A 20,624-nucleotide genomic window follows, 5' to 3' on the forward strand; every position below is an offset into this window, starting at 1 on the left:
GTGCCTAATTCTAGGTGAGTCACTTCTTCAGTGGTTCATGAGAATATGAGGAATAACAAATTGTTATTTTCAAAGTTCTGTATTTAATTAATGATCCTCAGCTAATTAAGGTGAGGATATTTAAAGTGTTAGATGTTCCTTCAGAAGATTCTTTTCTGCATTTCCATGCAACAGACACATCCTGATTTTCCTTCAGGAAGCAACTAGATCAATTTGAGGTGATGTAAGCAAAAGTATTGGGATTTTTCACCCAACTCTCTAATTTTGAAAATAATGAAGTTTTATGCCTCAAATGGTATGAGACATATATTAATGTAACCTACTACAATTAAACATTTATACTTTCAAACATTGAGGTAGTTTTGAAATTTCTAAGAATGTCATACTTATCTTTAATATTCTTTAAATCAAAGCAAATCTTAAAAAACATGAACAAAATTCTCATCAAATAGCATTATAAATAGATCTAGGCATTTTGACTCCTGCCTTTAATCCCGCTATTCAATAGGTCAAAGAAGGCTGATAGGGTCAGCCAGGGTTACATAGGGAGAGGCCCTCTCTCTTTCTTTCTCACTCTGTCTCTCTCTCTCTCACACACAAACTTTAGAAATATGTTTGTCAAAAATAAATATGTATATTTAAATATTTGACATTTAAGACACCACGTGTGTTGTGATGAGATCACAGTAGATAGTCTATCACGTTTCCTTCACATATCACTTGACAAGTGACCAGTTCCTTAGGAACCAGGAACAGAAGGTCATATCAGGCAAATGGGTTGCTTGTAGATTTTCTTTTTTATTAGCAACAGCTGCATGTAGCTGTTTTCACATTTATTTACCGTAGGTTGCTACTTGATTACCAAAACATGGAACCCACAAAAAAAAAGGAAAGTAAAGTGCTAGATCACCATTACCAGTACAGAACTGCTCCAGGTCACAGTTCTATGGTGGTCGAGTGAAAGCATTTAAATAATGCACTCTGATCTTTTCCCACCAGATTTTTGCTGTTTTTAACTATAAAAAAAAATCAATTAGAGCCAAGTGCCTGTAGCTCTATGTTTTTTTTTTTTTTTTTCATTTCCAAATCTAAGAGATTGTAAATTATGGAAGGCATTTTAAAATTTATAATATGTATTTTTTATTCTCTTTATGACTTTCTAGCAAAATATTTGACATACTGTTTAGAGACATGTTTTAAACTACTGTGCTGTGAAAGCTACACATAAAAGCAAGCTATAGTCATCAGATTCAGCTTCCATGGCTGACCACTCTGTATTCACAAATTAATAATCTCATTCTTTGAGCCTTCAAGTTTATCTTATTCTCTATTCATAATTTTGAAGGCATTTCCTTTCATAATTATTAATATTTGTCATGCTAAACAGGTTTAAAGATTATTATGCTAACACAGCAGGATTAATATAATCATTTTGAGTTTTCAAGTTCTAAAAACTCATTTCAAGATATATTTTGATATACTCCTAACTTCTTTTTTAAGTGTGCCTACATTTTGCCAAATAACAGTAATTGTTAAGGTTAGTTAAATTGTTTCCAAGTATCTGGCAGTTTATATGTTTTTATGATTGTAACTATTATTTTTGCCCAGGAAAGGTCAAAAAGAAATAGAAAACTTGATGATTCCTAATCTGTGCAGCTGAGAGGGTAGTCTCTTCTGCTGCCTGTGGAGCAGGTAGTAAGAAGTAGGTCAATAACAATATATTTTATGCACAGTCAGTGTGTTCTTGAGAACAAGTTTCTCCATATAATTTCATTACATGGGTTCTCTCCTGAGTAAAAATTAGAACTTTACAGAAGGAAATCAAAACCCATTTCTAAAATGTTTGGATCTGTGAACGAATCACCTACCTCAACAGCAGAAATAGTCAGAATTAAAAGATTAACTGTGTTATTTTTGGTCTGAGTCAGCTTAGTTTCAAAGAACACACAAAGATGTTTCCACAGAAATTAGCTAAAAACCATGCCTTATGTATACAAAATGAATTACATATGGCAAGGCCACCTGACCAATGTCTATTCCTGTGATAGTAGTACTGTTGCTGTTTTTATTTTATTAAAACATAAATGTCTTTTTATTGCCTGATGCACTACATACGCATGCTACATTATTTATATACCCATTTTAATGTGTAATTTACATCTGACAAGGCAACTCTCCTTAGGACCCTTTGACTGACCCACCTGTCATTATTATGGGGTAACAATGTCACCTTTCTAGTGCACGATGAATTACAAAGGATTTGTAAGGCACACCATCGATCATGCTGGCACTAAGTGGGTTTTCAGAGTAGATAGGAGATATCACAAGTGCTCTTTAGACGGCTACCAAAAAGCACAAATTGGAAGCTTATACAAAACAGTTCTATGATGAATGGATATGACAACTCTTCAAAGTGAAGGGCAACTCCTCCTCTGCAAATAACCTTGTCAAAAGCAAACATTGTGGGGAGCTTTGCAGGCAGTCAAAATAGAATATTTTAAAAACTTGTTAATGGATCTGCCTCATAGAAATTCATGAACACAGAATGTATTGAAAAATCAGAAAGGAGTTACGTCTGAATCAGCTGCAACATCTACTCAAGATTGATATGAACTGGTTAGACACACAAAAATTATCATTTCCTTACTAGTTATTCTATTTGAGTTTCAGTGTAATAGCGACCTTTTAACATAATAATGTAACATGTATGCATGTGTTTTGTGGGACATACAGTAGTCAGGTAGAATGGTTTTAGTCTTGAATATCCTAATCAGATAAGATTGGGCACATTCATGGTTGTATGGCCCTAGACTTGAATATCCTAATCATATTTGAGTTTTAAAATCAATATTAGGTGTTAGGTATATTCTTTATTTTGTATAATAATAAACTATATTTCCTCAACATTCTCTCAAGATTAACAGTTTTTCAAATTAAAGTCTTGAAACATATATATATATATATATATATATATATATGTATATATATATATATATATATATAATTTATACAATATAAAATATAAAACATATTTATCTCATCAATATTAGGTATTAGGTATATTATTTATTTTATATAATAAACTGTTTCCTCAAACATACACACACATATGTGTCTGTGTATGTGTATATGTGTGTGTGTGTGTGTGTGTGTGAGTGTGTGTGTCTGTGTGTGTGTGTGTGTGTGTGTGTAACTGTATTTTGCCTTTCTCCAATCTCTCCAATTGAAGTTATATATAAAAGGAGTACATTTCTATATATGATTTCAACTTCAATTTCTTTTTTTTAATTGTTGGTTTATTTTTAATTAAAAAAAACTTTTTACTAGAGTTAAAAGCTTAAATATCTTTTAAAATAATAAATTGATTATAAGTAATCGTCATAGACTTTGGGAAAATTGAACAACTGTTTGGGAAAACATAGATTATTATATGAAATAAAGAAAATATCTAACACATAATATTGATAAAATAAATAAGTACAAACTCCTGAGATATCTGAATTCGTGTCGATGGAATTTATGGTCTAATGTTTTTCCAGTCTTCCTGGAGAGCCAGGTTAAGGGAACCCTCTCTCTTTTCTTTTTCTCTTTTTTTGTTTCTTTCTTTTTGTTTTATTGTTGTTTTGTTTTTTGGTGGGTGGGTGATGGGAATGACTTTAATGTACTTGAGTCAAACAGAATGACGGCAAGGACAGAGAAACAAGGTTGTATATGGGAGTGCTTGGAGTCTAATACAAAGATGTGTCACAGTGCCCTAAGCTCATGGCTTCTGAGCCAAGACAAGGGTGCTGATCTCTTCCCCATACTTTCACTGACATTAAATGTGTTGCTGCTATTGCCAAAAAACTTATGTATTGTCAAATCAAGTTATGAGTTTTTAGTTAAAAATATTACATATGTGCATGCAAACATGTATGAACATGAGCACACACACACACACACACACACACATGTAACTAACAGTAGAAACTCTTCAAGTTTGTGCTGGTCATATGATAGTCAACTAAAAGTCACATTCTACCAACATAGAATAGAAGCCTGATAAATAACTAAAATACCTGCATTCCCCACAAAACTCAGCATCAGCAACCCCCCCAAAAATACTTATGTTGCAATTTTATAAACATTGGTTATTCTATTTTCTCAGGTAATTTTATATAGTACCTGTAAATTGTTTAAATGTTCCATGTTTTGCTTATTATTAATTAAAAAGAATATATATATATATATATATATATATATGCATATAATAAATATATAGCATAATTCCATCAGTGTTAGTCCTTTTACAATTTTAAAATTGAACTAAGACTGTCTGACAAAATTATACTTTACATTGAGTCAGAACAGCTGCTATATAAAATAAAATATACTGTTTTATTTAACTTGAATGTTGGTGCACTCCGAATCTACATAGATTAGTTATTTGAATCCTCTTGGTGGTTCACAAATGGAACAGTAGTGATACTTTCCACAAAGCTGAGAAGCACAACACCGTTGAAGAGGAAGCAAACACCGAATAACTGCAACATGACCTGTAATTCATAGCACAGCTCTAGACAGTCCTCCCTTGACTAGGAAGCCAAAATCACTACCAAATCTAGCTAACCATGAAAGGTAGAGGAAGAATCCACACCTGGCTCCTCTTCACACATTTCCAATCATGAATACAGGCAAGCTGAATCTTAAATCCTAAATGTGCGAATAATCACATCAATCTTCCTCTTCATTTCTTATGTGAATAAACAATCTCAAAGCGAAATCCTTACCATTTCTACTCTCCCTCCGTATCAACATATTCAAATGATCCTCTTCAAAATACTAAATGAGTTTCTCTTGAAGGATATGGGCTGAGGGAAATGTGAATAACTCAGTTGCACCTTCAACACCTTCGAATTAAATTCTAACATGTTTTCACTTTCAAAACTTGACAAGCAAAGATTCCGGCACTTCCCCTCTATCTTCCCTGCTCCCTGGCATTGCTACATGGAATAGATTTAATGGCTACTTTTGCATGCTGCATCTTTCCAGTTAGCTCAATTTAGATGAAAGCTGTTGTTTTCTAATTCCATTTCACTGGAAATGACAGAGACAAATGATCAAATTACCTGGAGAGTTCCTTTGGCAGAATAGGCTGCATATGAGTAGAACAGATCTTGGCTTTGGCCTTTTCTGGCTTCTTCCCTGCAAGGTTGGCCATCAGGATAAAAGCACTGGCCAGTGTTGCTCACAGTGATGGTGCCTGGGGAGGGGCCAGGAAAATCCAGCAACACTGAATAGTTTATAAACTGTGTATCTTCCAAGCCCAGGGCAATCCAGTGACTCTTAATCTTCTTTGAAATGTCCATGTCATCCTCTGTGTCATACAGTTGTAGGAAAGTTCTGAAAAAAAACATGTAAAAGCACATTTTCATAACATAATGGAACTCTTTGCAACTTAGAGATATGACTGTTCATATGTGAACATTTATTAATAGCTTTTGTGGACTATTGAAGGATAAATGTGTAAAAGATCTGACCTTAAGAGATTTATGGAGTGACTGAGTTGAGGTGCAAGAAGGGGAATAATACTAAATCAAAGCTGGATGAATTTATGTTTTCAAGTAGCACTACAGCAGCAGAGCAATGACAACCAGGGCTTTTATGAAGTCTGAATCTCATATAAACATTAACAAAATCCATATACAACCAATTCCAAACTACTGCATTTATTGAGGTAGGTTGCATTGTGTTTAATAAGATTTCAGATAAAAGTATTCAATAGAACACTCTTCACATCTTTAAATAGTAGAGATTACTCAATATGATTTTCTTAAAATACTACCTAATGCTATTAGAAAATTATATCGAAGAAATCACTATATCAAATAGACATACAAGCAAAACTGCCAAACCAAATAACATTTGTACTGTATTTTCTTCAGGTTCTACATTTATTTTGTTTCTCTTTGTAAAACTCCCATGTCTAGTTTTTCTAGAAATCTTGGAATATAGATAAAATGGAAAGTAATCTATTCACAGGACAGACATGGGAATTTTAACAAATAATTTCATCTACTTTTTTCCTTTTGTGACTGAACTGAAAATGTGTACCTTATGATTTTTGTCATATTCCTAAGTATTTAATGCTTTTCTTTTATGTGAAATTGACTTTTTCCATATACATATTTATATGGACTTGTTTATTAAATAACTTCAAAAATGACAGAGTAGCCTACACTAGAAACTACAGGTAGGTCTCTTGGTGTAGTTTCAAAGCCACCCAGCAGGAGAAGACAGAACGAGAAACCATTATAAAGCTCTTTGTCATAAATTCAGTTTTATGTGAGTGATGTGTGTATATGTGTGGATGTATGTTTGGTTGTCTAGGCAAGGATTTCTATGAATGTACAGGTGTGTGTATGTGTGTGTGTGTGTGTGTGTGTGTGTGTGTGTGTGTATGTGTGTGTTCAAACATACACACATGGGTGCTTGCATGTTCATTTGCATATGTGAAGGGCAGACAAGGCTTTGAGATATCTGCCTTAGTTAATGTCGGTTTCATTCCCTGAGAGTTGTCTGACTTTTATCAGGCACTCTCGCTGAACTGTTAGCTTTCTGATGAGGGCTAATGTCACTAGCCAGCCTCCTCCCAACATCATCCATCTCAGGTTTCACTGCAGGAGGCATCAAAATAGTTGCACTTGTCTCCTATGCCGAGCTCCACTGTGGTGTCCTGGTCATTATTACTTTATAACATCTTACATCATAGTATACAGCATGCCATGCATCTTCCTCTGTAAGAGCATCTTGACCCTGTACTTTTCTTCTTCCTAAATGACTATTAAAGCTTTAGTCTAAGATGCCCTTGGCAGGCTAATGTGTTTGAGTACTTGTTTCTTAGAGATACAGGAGACTAAGGAACTCCAGGAACTTTGTGACTAGCTGGATGACATAGGCAACTTATGGTGGTCCTTGAGGGATCATCCCACATTGTTTACAGAATAGCTTTCTGCTTCTCTATCAACCAAGAGATATGGCAATTACACTTCAAGTTCCCCAACATGGAATGAGCCTCTCATGTCACTGTGCCTTCCTAACATGGCAGTCAAGGTCCTTTGAATCTCCAAACCAAGGTTACATCTACTTTGAATTTCTCTGTCACAGGTTGAATCACAGGCAGGAAAAAAGGATGTATTAGTATTGGGATAAACCTTTAATTCCAATGCCTGAGTTGCAGACAGCATTCCATGGAAACTAAAGGTTTTGAAGACTATATCACTTTCATAAATAATGACATTAGTTCTTTAATATTATTTTTCAGTTTTGAATATACAACTCAGTTTCTTTAAAATTTTCCTCTAAAATACTAAGTAATGATGAGGTGGGAGATTAGTAGAGAATGATTAGATCACATGTGAAAATTACTCATTAATGGAATTAATACTCCCATATAAGAAGGTAGAGGGAAGTTTAGGTGTTTTCAAAGTGTATAAGACAGAGCTAGGAGGAGGCTTCTTTGAGCAAACAGGTCCATCTCAAAGATTGTAGACACTTGAATCTTAGACATCTCAGCTCTAAATTTCTATCGTTCATAAGTTGCCAAATTTAATGGATTTTGCTACAGCAGTTTGAATGGACTAGGGCAATTAACAAATTGCTGGTGACTATGAAGGTGCATAAAAGTAAACTACTTGTCTTAAACCTGCTCCCACAGGTCAATGCTAATCAATTTTTCTATGACCCAATTCCTCCCTGAGCTCAGTAACTGTGAAATATTCCTTTATTTTTGCTTTGGCTCTAAATTATGAGCAAATGAATATTGTATCTCTTCATCTCTTATCTTTCTAAACTTTTAACTCTTAGTGTTTAATTGTTGTTCAGATATCACCTTCAGAAAATAATTGATAACATAATAAAAGGCAATGCTAGGTGTTTTTATAAATGGGCTGAAAAGGTCCCCCATTGTTCTTTGTTGAGAAATGTTGTTTGACAGAGTATTGTACTTTATCACACACTCTGATATGTTCATCAAAACAATCATATGGTCTATTAAAAATGGACATTCACTACAACATATTTTCTCATAAAACAAATCTATACTATTAACAGTATATATTAGGATTTTTAGAAATTTTGTAATTTATTTCTACTCATTTCTGGTTTAAACATGAAATTTTTAAAGCAATGTAATGTTTGAAAGAAGTGTTCCAGTAATGTTTTTGGTTTAATTTTGTCATGATATTATACAAACCTCATAGATAGAAAGTATTTTCTTTTGATTTCTTCTCTGAGAGAGATCAAATAAGATTAGAATATTTGAAGAATATTATCTTTAAACTAAAAATGGTCTGTAATTGATGTCTTATTATGAAAGAGCTATGACCTGCTTGATCAATACCAGAAATATTATGTGCTTTCTTTCTTTGGCTCTTCTTTGAACCACAGGCCTTTCATCACTCTGTCCTACTTGCTCTCAGTCAGCACTGGCACAGCATCCTCCTTTCCTACAATTGCTTCTCTCCTTTCTTTCCCTTTACTGATCTGAGTGCAACATAACAGTCTTTTATAAAGAACTCATTGCAAGGCACATATCCATGAATACTTATGCATATGAAGTATATTTGTATTTTTTAATATCAGATTCAAAACACCATCCCATTGGAGCCAATGAGACCCCCCCCCCCAAGTGCATTGTTATAAAAGAGAGCAGCTCTCTCAATAGGCAGAAACCAAGCATGGTAACTTAAGGTGGGCACCTGTAAGAGTTGCCTGTAACTGACCTGTAAAGATGGTAACTGTAACTTATCCCATTATTTGTGGCTCAAGACTCACAGATCTTTAAGGAGAACCTGTTACTGCCCTTATAATTAGAAACTGTATTCTGAATACTCACCATCTTCCTCTCAGATAAGCATGACTCTCACTCTTCACCAAAGAAATTTTATTTTTCAACAGATGAAAACCATTAAAAAGCCCCACAACTGGTTGTGGATTGATCAACAAAACTGATACATCTATACCACAACCAGTATACCTATGGGTCAGGGGCTGAAAGGATTGTATGAACCAACATGCCAGCATGCTGGCTGTGAGACAGATTCTTCTATGTATGAGAAAAAGCTGCACACATTTATATTCAGGCCTATGATTGCCTAAATGAGACCAGCATAATGCTAACACTTTAAAGGCCAATGTGGAGAAGGGAAGTTCCACATCTCACATAGGCAATGGTCAATGCCTTCTGAGAAAGAGAATCAGCCTTCTTCAGGAATAATTTCCTATGCAGGATGTCTAAACCCAAGTCTAAACTCAGATGTTGATTCATGTATATATAAACAACAAAACATTGATTCAGTTGAATATGCTTAGGTGCCTGTGTATGTGTGTGTGTGTGTGTGTGTGTGTGTGTGTGCATACAACAATGAACTTGTGGGGTATAAGATATTGGGGACTTTGAAAAGAGGGACTTTGAAAAGAGGAAGTGATGTTGATGTAATGTTTATGCATAAGATTCTCAAAATAAAAAAATTAAATAAAAGCCAATAAAGTACACCGTATCTCTACTACTGAATGCTGATTTGTATTTGTCTAGTATAAAATTTCACTTAAATAAGTCTTGTGAAACCAAGTAAACATAAAATCAAATTGTTTTAAAATCATATAAATACATTTGAATCTTCATTTAATTAAGTCACCATCTTATTGATATTAATGGCTTGATTGAGGGATCCTGTTTATGATCTAAACTTCCATAGACCCATCAACATGGCTACATTTATTTTCAATTCTCCACATTTTCTAAAGCCCTCCATCCTGGCAGTAAATGGTTTAGAAGACAGTGTGGACACGTCGGTTATAATCTAGCAGGTTTCTGTATTAAACCAGAAATGTTATTAAGGAATTAACTCCTATGCAATCTCAATTAACTAAATGAGAAACCTGCAAAAAATGGAAGTGTGTTACTCCAAACCACAAGGTATTTATTCAAGAGAAAGTTTTACTCTGCCTTAATTTTTAAAATAAGGGTTTCCATGGGCCAGCAGTTCTGGCAGGTAGCATAATGAACTGTCGTGGCTGAGACTTGAATCTGGAATTAACTTTGGCATTAATGTTCCATTGGCCAACAGAGACTTGATACGGGAGGATTTTTTGGCTTTGTTAGACAAAATTCTGTTTATATCAATGTTAAACACCTGCTACTGGATGAGCCACAGAGCAACAATGATGTCAGGGCTGGAGGAAATGATGCATGCAGTATTTGCTGTTCCAGGGGACTGCCAAGAGTCTACTCTAAGTGAATGGGTGAAGAAAATGTCTTAGGAGAGCTGGTCACATATGCTCGACAGGGAAAACAAAACTAAAGCAGAACAAAACACCCAGAATATTTGCTATTACCTCCTTAAAATTTCTCATGAGTACAGAAATGAAAAAACAAATGCTCAGACATATTCTGTGGTGGTTGTTTTTATATGTATATTAAAAAGACAAACGTTGGGCAAGAGAGATAATTTAAATAGTAAGATGTTCATTTTGTAAACCAGAATTTGTTTCTCCTAACACCTTAACTGTGAAATATGGGAGCACATGCTTGTAATCTCACTGGTAGGAATGAGGCCAAATGAGCTCCTGCACACTGAAGGATACTGCTGTGAAATATAAAGGGGAGAACACAAATGCCCAGTGAACAAGAATCAATGTTTAGAACTTTTGAGTATTGAATAGGGAGGAAGTGCACACAGCCCTGGGGTTTGATATCAGTATGGAAAATAAATTAAATGGTATGCCATCTTCAAGAGCAAATGACCCAGGAAAATTGATAGACCACTTCAAGGGCACAATAGATAAAATTTGACAGATGAAGAAGGCTCTGAGCAAGCAAAACTAAAACTGATTGTATAATACATGAAGAATTAGTGCAGATATGGAATATCTATGAGGAATCTTAATCCTCCTCATGCAACACATTGCAAAAAGCTATCTCTTTGCAAGTACTAAAAGACATGTGAATGAATGAGCTTGGTATGCAACTACTACTGCTTAATTTGATATTCTTGACAAACAAAAATATGAATTCTAAAAAAATAGCAAAACAAACTTGATTTTAGAAAATAGAATACATTGAAGTAAGATACATTGTCCAAACATCAATTACTCCATAAACTTGAAGTTGGTCTAACTCTCACGGTTTCACGTTTATACACACTGTATACAAGGTAACTTCATAGCTAGTCACTATTGAATGCATTTATAGACAGCAATTGGTAAATATAATGCAGTGTCATGTGATTGTGCATCTAAATTATGTTTTAAAATTAAGAAATGTAAATATATAACATGAAGGCATTGTGAGCAATGAGGTATGGAGAGCTATGTCAACCATTGGCAAGAACAATAATATTGTCTACATTCTGAGTTTCTTCCCCCCTTCCCACTCATGGAGCATATTATACCACACATCACTCTTCAAATTAAATTATTTTAACCTGATTAAAGGAAATCTAAAGGCATATTTTAAATTGAAAAAAATAATCTATTCATCAGCCACTGTAGGTCTTCACTTTTATCTGCTTTATTCTGTGCTGCAGTGACATAAATCCAGAAGGTACACAAACTCATAGGCAGCTTTGATTAAATAACAGACTCCTCAAATACCAAGAAGCCTTTGTGTGCACACTTTTCTTTATTCATTCATTTAAAAATGGAAAACTATACTGATTCCATTTCCTGTATATTATGAATAATACAGCAATAAATATGCATTTGTAAATATTGAGATTTTTGGTTATACAGGCTAATTTTTTGAAGTATGTATGTATGTGTGTGTATATGAATGTTTGGATTTGTGTGTATGTGTTTCTGTGTTCATCTGTGCATATGTATATGTCTGTGTGTGGGAATGTGGAGGGGCAGTGATACTAATTAGAACACATAAAATATAACCTATTCCCAGAATGAATAGAATCAGATTACAAACTTCAAGGACATAAAGGTTACTGTTTTGAAGAGTGTACCTGGACTGTTTTCATTTCTTCAATTTTGCTCTATTGGGTAATTTGTTGTCTTAGATGCTATCTGGACTGTGACTGGAAGTGCATGTTAATCTGAAACTCAACCATGTCTTCTAAAAATACAACCAATGAGTATGTAATGTACATCAGCTAATATGTAGCTGAAATGGCAAAGGATGTGAAGAAAACTGACCAGTCCCCTGCTTAGGTACAGGATTTTAAACATATACCTACCCAATTGAAGAAACAATAAATGCAAACCACAGCTAAAGGTGAAAGTTATAAGCAAATTCTGTCCATAATGGTATAAAACAAACAAGAACAAAAAGAAGTTGATTGATTAGTAAAGAAATATAATCTTTACCCTGAACACTGAGCGCATATAGAACAGTTAGCCCAAGGATTGCATGAGCACAGAACATTTTATACTGCTTGATGCCTGACCAGAAAACAAATCGTGCTCTGGTGAAAATACACTGAAATCACATAGACTTATTTTTCTGAATGCAGAGGTCTCTGTGTCTGGAATTATGCTGATTTTATGCTGTTTTGATGGCTTTAGGTTTTATAATATGCTTTGAAGTCCTAAACTGTCATATTTCTTTCTTTGGCTATAATAGATCTGACACAGGGTTTTGTGCTTTACTTTAGACTTCCATTCCTGGTAGTGAAGTGCTTAATTCTTGTCCTGTTATTAAATTTTCATAGATTTTGATTATATTCTTTCATATGCTTTGAGGCCTCCAAGATCTTCTTTATCCTCTTCTGCCTATCTACCTAACTTTATCTTTTTTTTTTATTTTCATAAAAATTAAATCAAAAAACATCAAAGATTAAAAAATAACAACAAAAAAAAAGCAAATCATAACAAGAAAAACACAAATCCACAAGAAAACACGGAGTCTCTTCTGGGTTTGTCAGTGATTCTCTGAGCATGAGGCTTATGCTAGAGTGAGGTTGATATGCCAAGCACCATTCTATGAAGAAACTGCCTTTCCTCTCTCAGAAAGTTATTATGGGTGGGGTTTTGTGCCACTTCCCTTCTCCTTCCTGAGACTTCTCTGGCTTGAATGTATGTCTTCTGTGTGTTGCCATACATAGTCTCTGTGAGTTCATATGCACATCAGCGGTGTTACTAAACACTTTCATTATAACAGCAACTTATCACCATTAGTAGGGTTCTCCAGAACCTTACTACCCATGTTACAAAGGCAGCACTTGTGAAGGTTAATCATTATTTCCACATCATTGGAATTTTCTGCAGCTGTCATTAAATGATCTACATGTAATAAAACTCAACCACTATTAGGCCAAAATTAATACAATTAATTTCTATAATTAATTAAAGTTTTCTGTAACAGAAAGAACAATTGAATGAAAAAAGAAAAAGATGAGTTTTATTATTTTATCAACCATACTGATAAGTTTTGGCAAGATGAGAGAATGTTGAATCAAGATATGCAACATCTAAATTTGGTCATCTTTTTTTCCATGACTAGATTCATAGGACTTCTTTTCCTCTTTAGAGTCAAAAGAATAATTTTACAAATCAAATAAGAACTTGGCAGTACGTTTGTGACACATTATTGGCAACCTAGAAAATGTATTTAAGTTACCTTTGGAAAGGATGCTTACATATTGCCTCTCAAATTGTCCATTCATTAAGAACCTGTGAAATCCTGCCACGCCATAGGAAGTAATAGAAAAGCAATCATTCAATTTAAATAAATTTTACTGGTGCTGCAGTCTGTACATATGTTAGTATCCATCCTGCCTATCAGACTAGAATACTCCTTAAATCATACATTCTGCACTATCCACAATAATTTTAATTATAAAGGAGCCAGGCTTTAAATTGAAAGATTGTTTTACATTTCCCAATGAAATGTGCATTAGTTGTCTTATATGACAAACCAGGTGATCTGACAGAGGTCATATGTGGAGAGAGTATTATGTGCCCTAATCCAAGAGAATGAAGTCACATCTAGTGCACATCTAGAGGTTAGAGGACTGGTCCTGAAGGATTCCTGAGCCCAGAGAGTTTGAGACACTTTGCTCTAGCTATTATGCCAGATGTGTACAAATCAGGATAATGAGAAAGTGAAGAATAGACATTATGGGGTTGTCTGTGTATCTGTGTGTAACAGAAATCATGACCAGTCCTGAAAACTATTTAACCATATACCATGGCACATGGTCTCTTTTATGAAAAAAAAAAAAGCTTGGTTTTTAAGATTAGAAATTATAAGGCTGGAGAGATGGCTGAATGGTTAAGAGCACTGACTGCTTTTCAAGAGGTGTGTTGTGGGTGTATGTGCACAGGTGCTCACTGAGGTCAGAAGAAAGTTGGATCCCCTTGAACTGGAGTTACTGATGTTTCTGGGGTCCTGGAAATGAACACAGTACTTTCCTAAGATTAGATTGTACTCAACCATGATCGCACTCCCAATCCCCATGCCTACACCAGGTACACTTTGGTGTGTTAGCTTCATATGTATATATATATATATATATATATATATATATATATATATATATATATATATATATATATATAGTCCTTTATGTAAAAATTAACAAGACTAATTCAAGTCTTATTTTTGACCATCTTTACTATTACCATAGTTTTATCAGAGAAAAATACATTTTGTATCTCCTAAAGACTCTATAAGGAAAAAAACAGTTTTCTGTTGACATCTGACATTTATATTTCACAGGGGTCAGCTAAAGAAGACTGAGGAAAAACAGTACTTTAAATCACTGAAAGCTCAGAAAGGACATAAGTAGATCCTTCAAAACGAAATCAGTAGCTGACATTTGTACAAAACATGCAATTAATCGAAAGCTTTATGGCCTCACATTATAAATAACTGTCAGGAAGCCTTTCTTTTGTGAAAGCATCTTTCCTAAAGAATTTAAAGCTCACCCTGAAATGCACCACAATACAACTGACTGCTTTCTATAAAATGTGACTAAGTTTCAATGATTTTTATGAGAATTATAAATGGTTGGGTAAAAATGTGTTCCGTTTACATAATATAGTAAGTTAACCCCTAAACATGGAAACAGTATGTCTCTTCAAAATATTCTGTTGTTTATTTTGAAAATAAGTTAAAGTCACAAAGTAAAGATGTTGGCATATGTTGATTATATAGTTATATATAGTTATAATAAGACAGAATACTTTTGTTTTTCTTGAGCTTCATATGGCTATGAACACCCCCAAAACAACTCACAGGCCATATGACACTCAAGAAAAACAAAGGCTAAACAATGAAAGCCTCAGTCCTTCTTAGGAAACAAATAAATGTATAGCACCCTCTCAGAGTGTGGTACACATAGACCTTAAATCATTAATAATCCAAGAGCTAAGAATATAGCCTTGTGGCAATTTTTGTTATTTAAAGATCATTATGCTTAATCTATACTCACCAAGAAAATGGTCTGTTTCCATGTTATGTTATGTCCTACATGTACTTTATGCTTATGGTAACTAGTGGGATTTCAAGGGAATTCAGTGTATGCTATTAAACCTCTAACAGAATTAAGTACTGACAAAAACATATTCATATAGTGTTTTGTCAAAATGTCTTTAAAAATCTGTATATGTATCCCTCTTTTTAAAATAAAGTTGTAAGAGAGAAAAAAGAAGACATAATACAATGTCATCAAATATTTTTGATTTCTATTTGTTTGATTTTGTATAAAACTATTCAATCTGTAAATATAGACACAAAAATGAATGGAATTCTCATTGACATTTAGACATGCATATTCATGCACCTCACACTTATTCAAGCAACTCAAATGCAAACATATACACTTCACAAATACATACAGTTCTGCATGAATACAAATCAAATGAAGCTTTGATCCAAAGCATTAATAGAGACTGAAGGGGCTTTTATTTTAATGACTATCCCAAAAGTTCTCCTCCTCTGTTTAGTTGTTTGAGACTTTGGGGGTCTTTTTTGCTTTATTTAGAAAATAAAGACAATAGTTGCAATGATTAGATATTGATAACTTTCACTCAATCCCATCTGGTGTTCTCTGAGTCACAGATTGCCTTCTGTGCTACTTTAGTGTGTTTGTACACTTAAGTATCTTTGACTATACGTAGTAGACTTAAACACATATTCATATAATGAGTTTAACTTGGCTTTAAATACAGTAGATTTTGGTTGTGGTTATTAGACATGTAATACCCCCTAAAATAGCTTCTAATAATTCACTAGCAGTTATTGCTGCTTCTTATGGGAAAAGAGTCATGTGGTCTAACTGCCAGCTGTGTTACTGGGTTACCATGGCCACTAGCAAACACAGTGGCTGATATGTGAAGTGTATTACAAAAATTACTTCCCTTCAACCACCTGCCTTTAGTCTCCTTCACTGTGGAAAAAAAAAAGTAGTTTTCAGTATTAAGATTTGTTGCAGCCAGTATCTAGCTCAATTTTAAAATATTCCTTATTTACTCTAAAAGAATTTCATACATTTAAAAAACATATCATGGTTTAATGTTTCATTATATCCAAAATAATGGACTATTTTCTTTAACACATCTCATGGTTCATTTCATCTCATATGTTCTGGAGAGTAGACTTTATTATATTAGTCAAATAATCATGTAACTGATGCCTAACAGACCAGTTTTGTGTTTATATGTAACAGGTTATCAGACTATAGCTCAGTCTTTCATTATCTTAAAGCTTGGTTAATGATGTAGTTTTTCAATAGTGTATATATGTACAATTTCCTGGTGTAAAGATCTTCTACAAATGTAACTAGAATAAACTCCACTCATTTCTTTTCTTAACAGTCATAAAGAGCATATAGGAATATTCTTCCCCAGTTTGCTTTGTTACAAACAAACTGAACAGATCCAGACTGATATGTTTTGGCTGCTTGGCTTCTCAGAGGACAGTAAATGCAATGCTTTAACTTACTTTTAAATGTAACTCAAAGGAGAATAGCTCTGAGAGGTGCATCATAGATTACTAAATATGTACATTACCCTGAAGAAAAAAGACACTTTCTAAGTGCAGCTTGCTCTTGTATTTTAAGAGACTGTGTTGGTGAGTGGTAGACCTGTCTGTCAGCCCCAGTCTGTAGACATCACAAAAGAGGTTTCTAAATTCAAAGTGTTGCAAACAGTTTTGCATATGCCCTATAGGAGAGATGAATATATCACTCTGAATAATTTGAGTTCTTTAAATGTATGAATTAAGATTACAGACATGTTGATATACAACATGATATTTAAAGTTGTATAGACAGATGTCTGAAGAGGATATTCTAGATTCTGTTAATATCGACACTTGATCAAACAAAAACACTGATATTCATCTTGGATTTACTACCTTTTACTTTTGAAGTCAAGTTGGACATTACTAAAAGTAATTTAATATATTAATATAGATGTAAGCACAATGAATGAATTTGAAGGGGCATGTAGACTCCTTAGAGTGTACACAAAATGAACTGGAAAGTAAGAAGAGAGGAGAGGGGGAAGAAGGGGGGTGGAGGGAGGGAAGGAATGGAGAGGTGGAGCAAGGAGAGGGAGAGGGGAAGGGAGAGGGAGAGGGAGAGTTCAGGTGTTACTCATTTCCACCAAGGATGATAAAGAAGTTTTCTCAGAGAAGTTCAAGTTTTTCTTCATTCAATTCCTTGTTCTGCAAGGGCACTTTGGAGCATGTGCACAGAACCTGAAAAACACTTCAGACTTTCTTATTTGGCACTTTTCTATGTAGCTTCAAGAAATTAAATTAAAATATGTCTCACTACCTTCACCACGAATCAAAAAACTTTACAGAAAGGAATTGTTCTATTTTAATGTCTTAATCCCTTGACTTGACGTAGGTACAGAGTTTCTAAATTGTTAAGAATTTTCAGAGCTAATAAGCATTGTTTTAAATTTTTCTTTTCATTACTAATGAAAAAAGTTTCACAGCATGAACAACATTAATTCTATTAAAACATCAGTCAGATAATATAATTATGTAAGTTTTTAATAAATAAATAGATAAATAGACAGAGAGATAAATCAATCCTCTCAGTCTTTCTACCTATAGTAATTCTAAAGGTATCTAAATTGCAAAATAGGTATTTTAACATTTGGAAAATCAACGAATATAAATGTCATTTTTAAAATCATGTGATGTGTGTGTGTGTGTGTGTGTGTGTGTGTGTGTGCTTGTATGTTATGTTGTAGAACTGAAGTGACAGGCAATAGTGAACTGTCATGTGTGTGTCAGAAACCAAGTTCCAGGGCACACAACAGCAATAAATGTATTCTGCTATACTCAGAACAATCCCCTCCCCCATGGTACTTTCAGTGAGAAACTGGGATTGAGTAAGTATGATATCAGAGTGAATACCGCATTCGGGAACTAAGATGTGTTCATGGTTTTAATTTTAATAAACACATGTGTTTGATGTTTTATTATATAGTGTTTAAGATGGTTTTTCCAAAAGCCAGTGTTGCAAAAAGAAATGGCTGTATTAAATTTAACTATTACTTAGAATTGTTTTTCTTTCCTTTACAAGGGGGTTGTACTACATCGCCCTGACTGGCCCCAAACTCACAATCCTGTCACTTACTAATGTTACCAAGTTTTCTTCTGTATCAGTAAGAATTAAATACTGCCCAGACTGATACTATTTCTTCAGTGAAGAAATACATGTAAATGGGTTTCTAATTCATTTTATATTCAACTACTTCATCAAGCTCTTTGTGTTGCCTAGAATAAGCTGGTTGTCTAAGGACCCATTATCATCAGCAAACTGCCAGTTGCTCTTTTTCTTTCAAAGAATTATAATAGTTATTTTTCTAAATAACTTAAATTTAGTACTCATTTGTTTTTATGTAGATTTAGAGTTCTGTTTAAACTGAAATTTCCTAGTCTTACCTTTTTACTGAGCATCATAATGTACTCAAGTCATTTCTGGCTCTTCTCATTTATCTTGGAGTTTTATCAAGCTTGGCTATGACATTTTATCAAATGCCTATTCAATGAATTTTGATTTAGCTCCTACGGCAAACATCTGAAATCCTGAACTATGGCACTGATTTTTTTTTTTTTTTTTTTTTTTTTTTTTTTTTTTTTTTTTTTTTTTGGTTATGGAGAGCACACTTGTCTGACACAGTAAGATTAATATTTTGATAAACTCTAGGGTATATTCCATCGGCTTCCTTCCCTGTGTAGATATTTCTCATGTACTCATGAGTAATATTGATCATTGGTTCACATTTTTACTTTGTCTTCTCGTATGTTCATCAGATATTGGCACTGTGTACTATGTTCATAAAATCAGTGTATAATTTTTTACTCAGCCTCATCTGTGTGTGTACATGAGTTTAGGTTTTTAGTGATGAAGGAATTAGTTTCAGTAGCACTGGTATTATGTGCTGTCTTACAAGGGTTTTGGGAAAGAAACAGGTCCTCTGCAAGAGTAATACATGTTCTTAATATTTGACTCATCATCAGTCTAGTCCCACTGTATAAAAAATGCAATAGATTTATACACTGTATCTTAAAAAATGTATCATTTTAAATTACTTCAGAATAAACATTTTCTTCAATGTTGTTTTTACTAGTGTCTCCTATCCACAAACACACTGAAAATAGAAAAAGAATGGACTCAGAACAAAATAAAAATTTTTAATATCACAAACCTTTGTACATAATATAATTTTGAAGTCACTGACAAAATGTAAAGACTATATATACTACAAGATGCCAGTCACAGAGAAGATACTAAATATTTCAGCTTACAAAGCTCAGTCTTTGCCTAAATACCCTACCAATTGTTAAAGATTCAAACTGACTACAAGAAGCAAAAGTGACCAATTGTGAAAGCTTTGAACTTGTTCTGGCCTTAGTGTATGTCCCCATTTTTCATTGGTTTTAAGATAAAACATATGAAAGTTTATATATGCCATGTGAAAAATGCACTAATGGAGACTATAATTTAATGTGTTCCAGGAAGAGAGCTAAAATGATTATATTTGTCTATATTCCCATAGGATTGAAATTAGGAATGTCCATATTACATTCATAACAACACAGATTTATTCTACACTCACCAACTGAGCAGCTAGGGTCAATTCACAGGTGTTATATTCTTCATCAAAGATAGGAAATCAAAAAGTATTTGTTAATTGCTGTTCATGAAAGGCCGCAAAGTACTTAGGCATACACATTAAAAAAGCTAAGACAGAATTGTGTGTAGGTAATCATGCAATATAATAATAATTGAAAAAAATATATATATATATATCACTAACCCTCTTGATTAGTGTGTTTAATTTTTCATCTCCTTAGAAATATCACTTTTTTCTTCTAATATGCTGAATACTTAAATTTTAACCTCTTTAATAAAACAGAAAATTTAATACTTTTCATATATCTTAATGTATCTCAAATTCCCATCTCTGAAGCATTAAATGAAAAAATGGCTATTAAAGAGAGACTAGGAACTAAAAAAAACAGAACATTGGAATGCTGAGGGGTGAGAGTTTAATAGAAAATACTCTCAAATATTAATGTATTCTCCAGACCAATGATCTGAATTACCACTTAGAATGTATGACTAGTAAGATCTTCTGCTCTATGCACGGTTGAGTCTTCAAAAACA

General features: G+C 33.7%; 1 protein-coding gene across 1 annotated transcript in view; it reads right to left on the reverse strand.

Moving 5' to 3' along the window:
- NAALADL2 (N-acetylated alpha-linked acidic dipeptidase like 2) overlaps positions 1 to 20,624 on the reverse strand; it is a gene marked incomplete at its 3' end in the record, with an annotated part of 819,915 nt that overhangs the window by 495,103 nt on the left and 304,188 nt on the right. The window contains exon 3 of the mRNA XM_080929559.1: positions 5,109 to 5,382. Coding sequence (XP_080785685.1) covers positions 5,109 to 5,382 — 274 coding nt within the window. The remainder of the gene's footprint in view (positions 1 to 5,108; positions 5,383 to 20,624) is intronic.

The sequence above is a fragment of the Micromys minutus genome, assembly GCF_963924665.1.
Source record: "Micromys minutus genome assembly, chromosome: 15".
In the NCBI taxonomy this organism is placed as follows: Eukaryota; Metazoa; Chordata; class Mammalia; order Rodentia; family Muridae; genus Micromys; species Micromys minutus.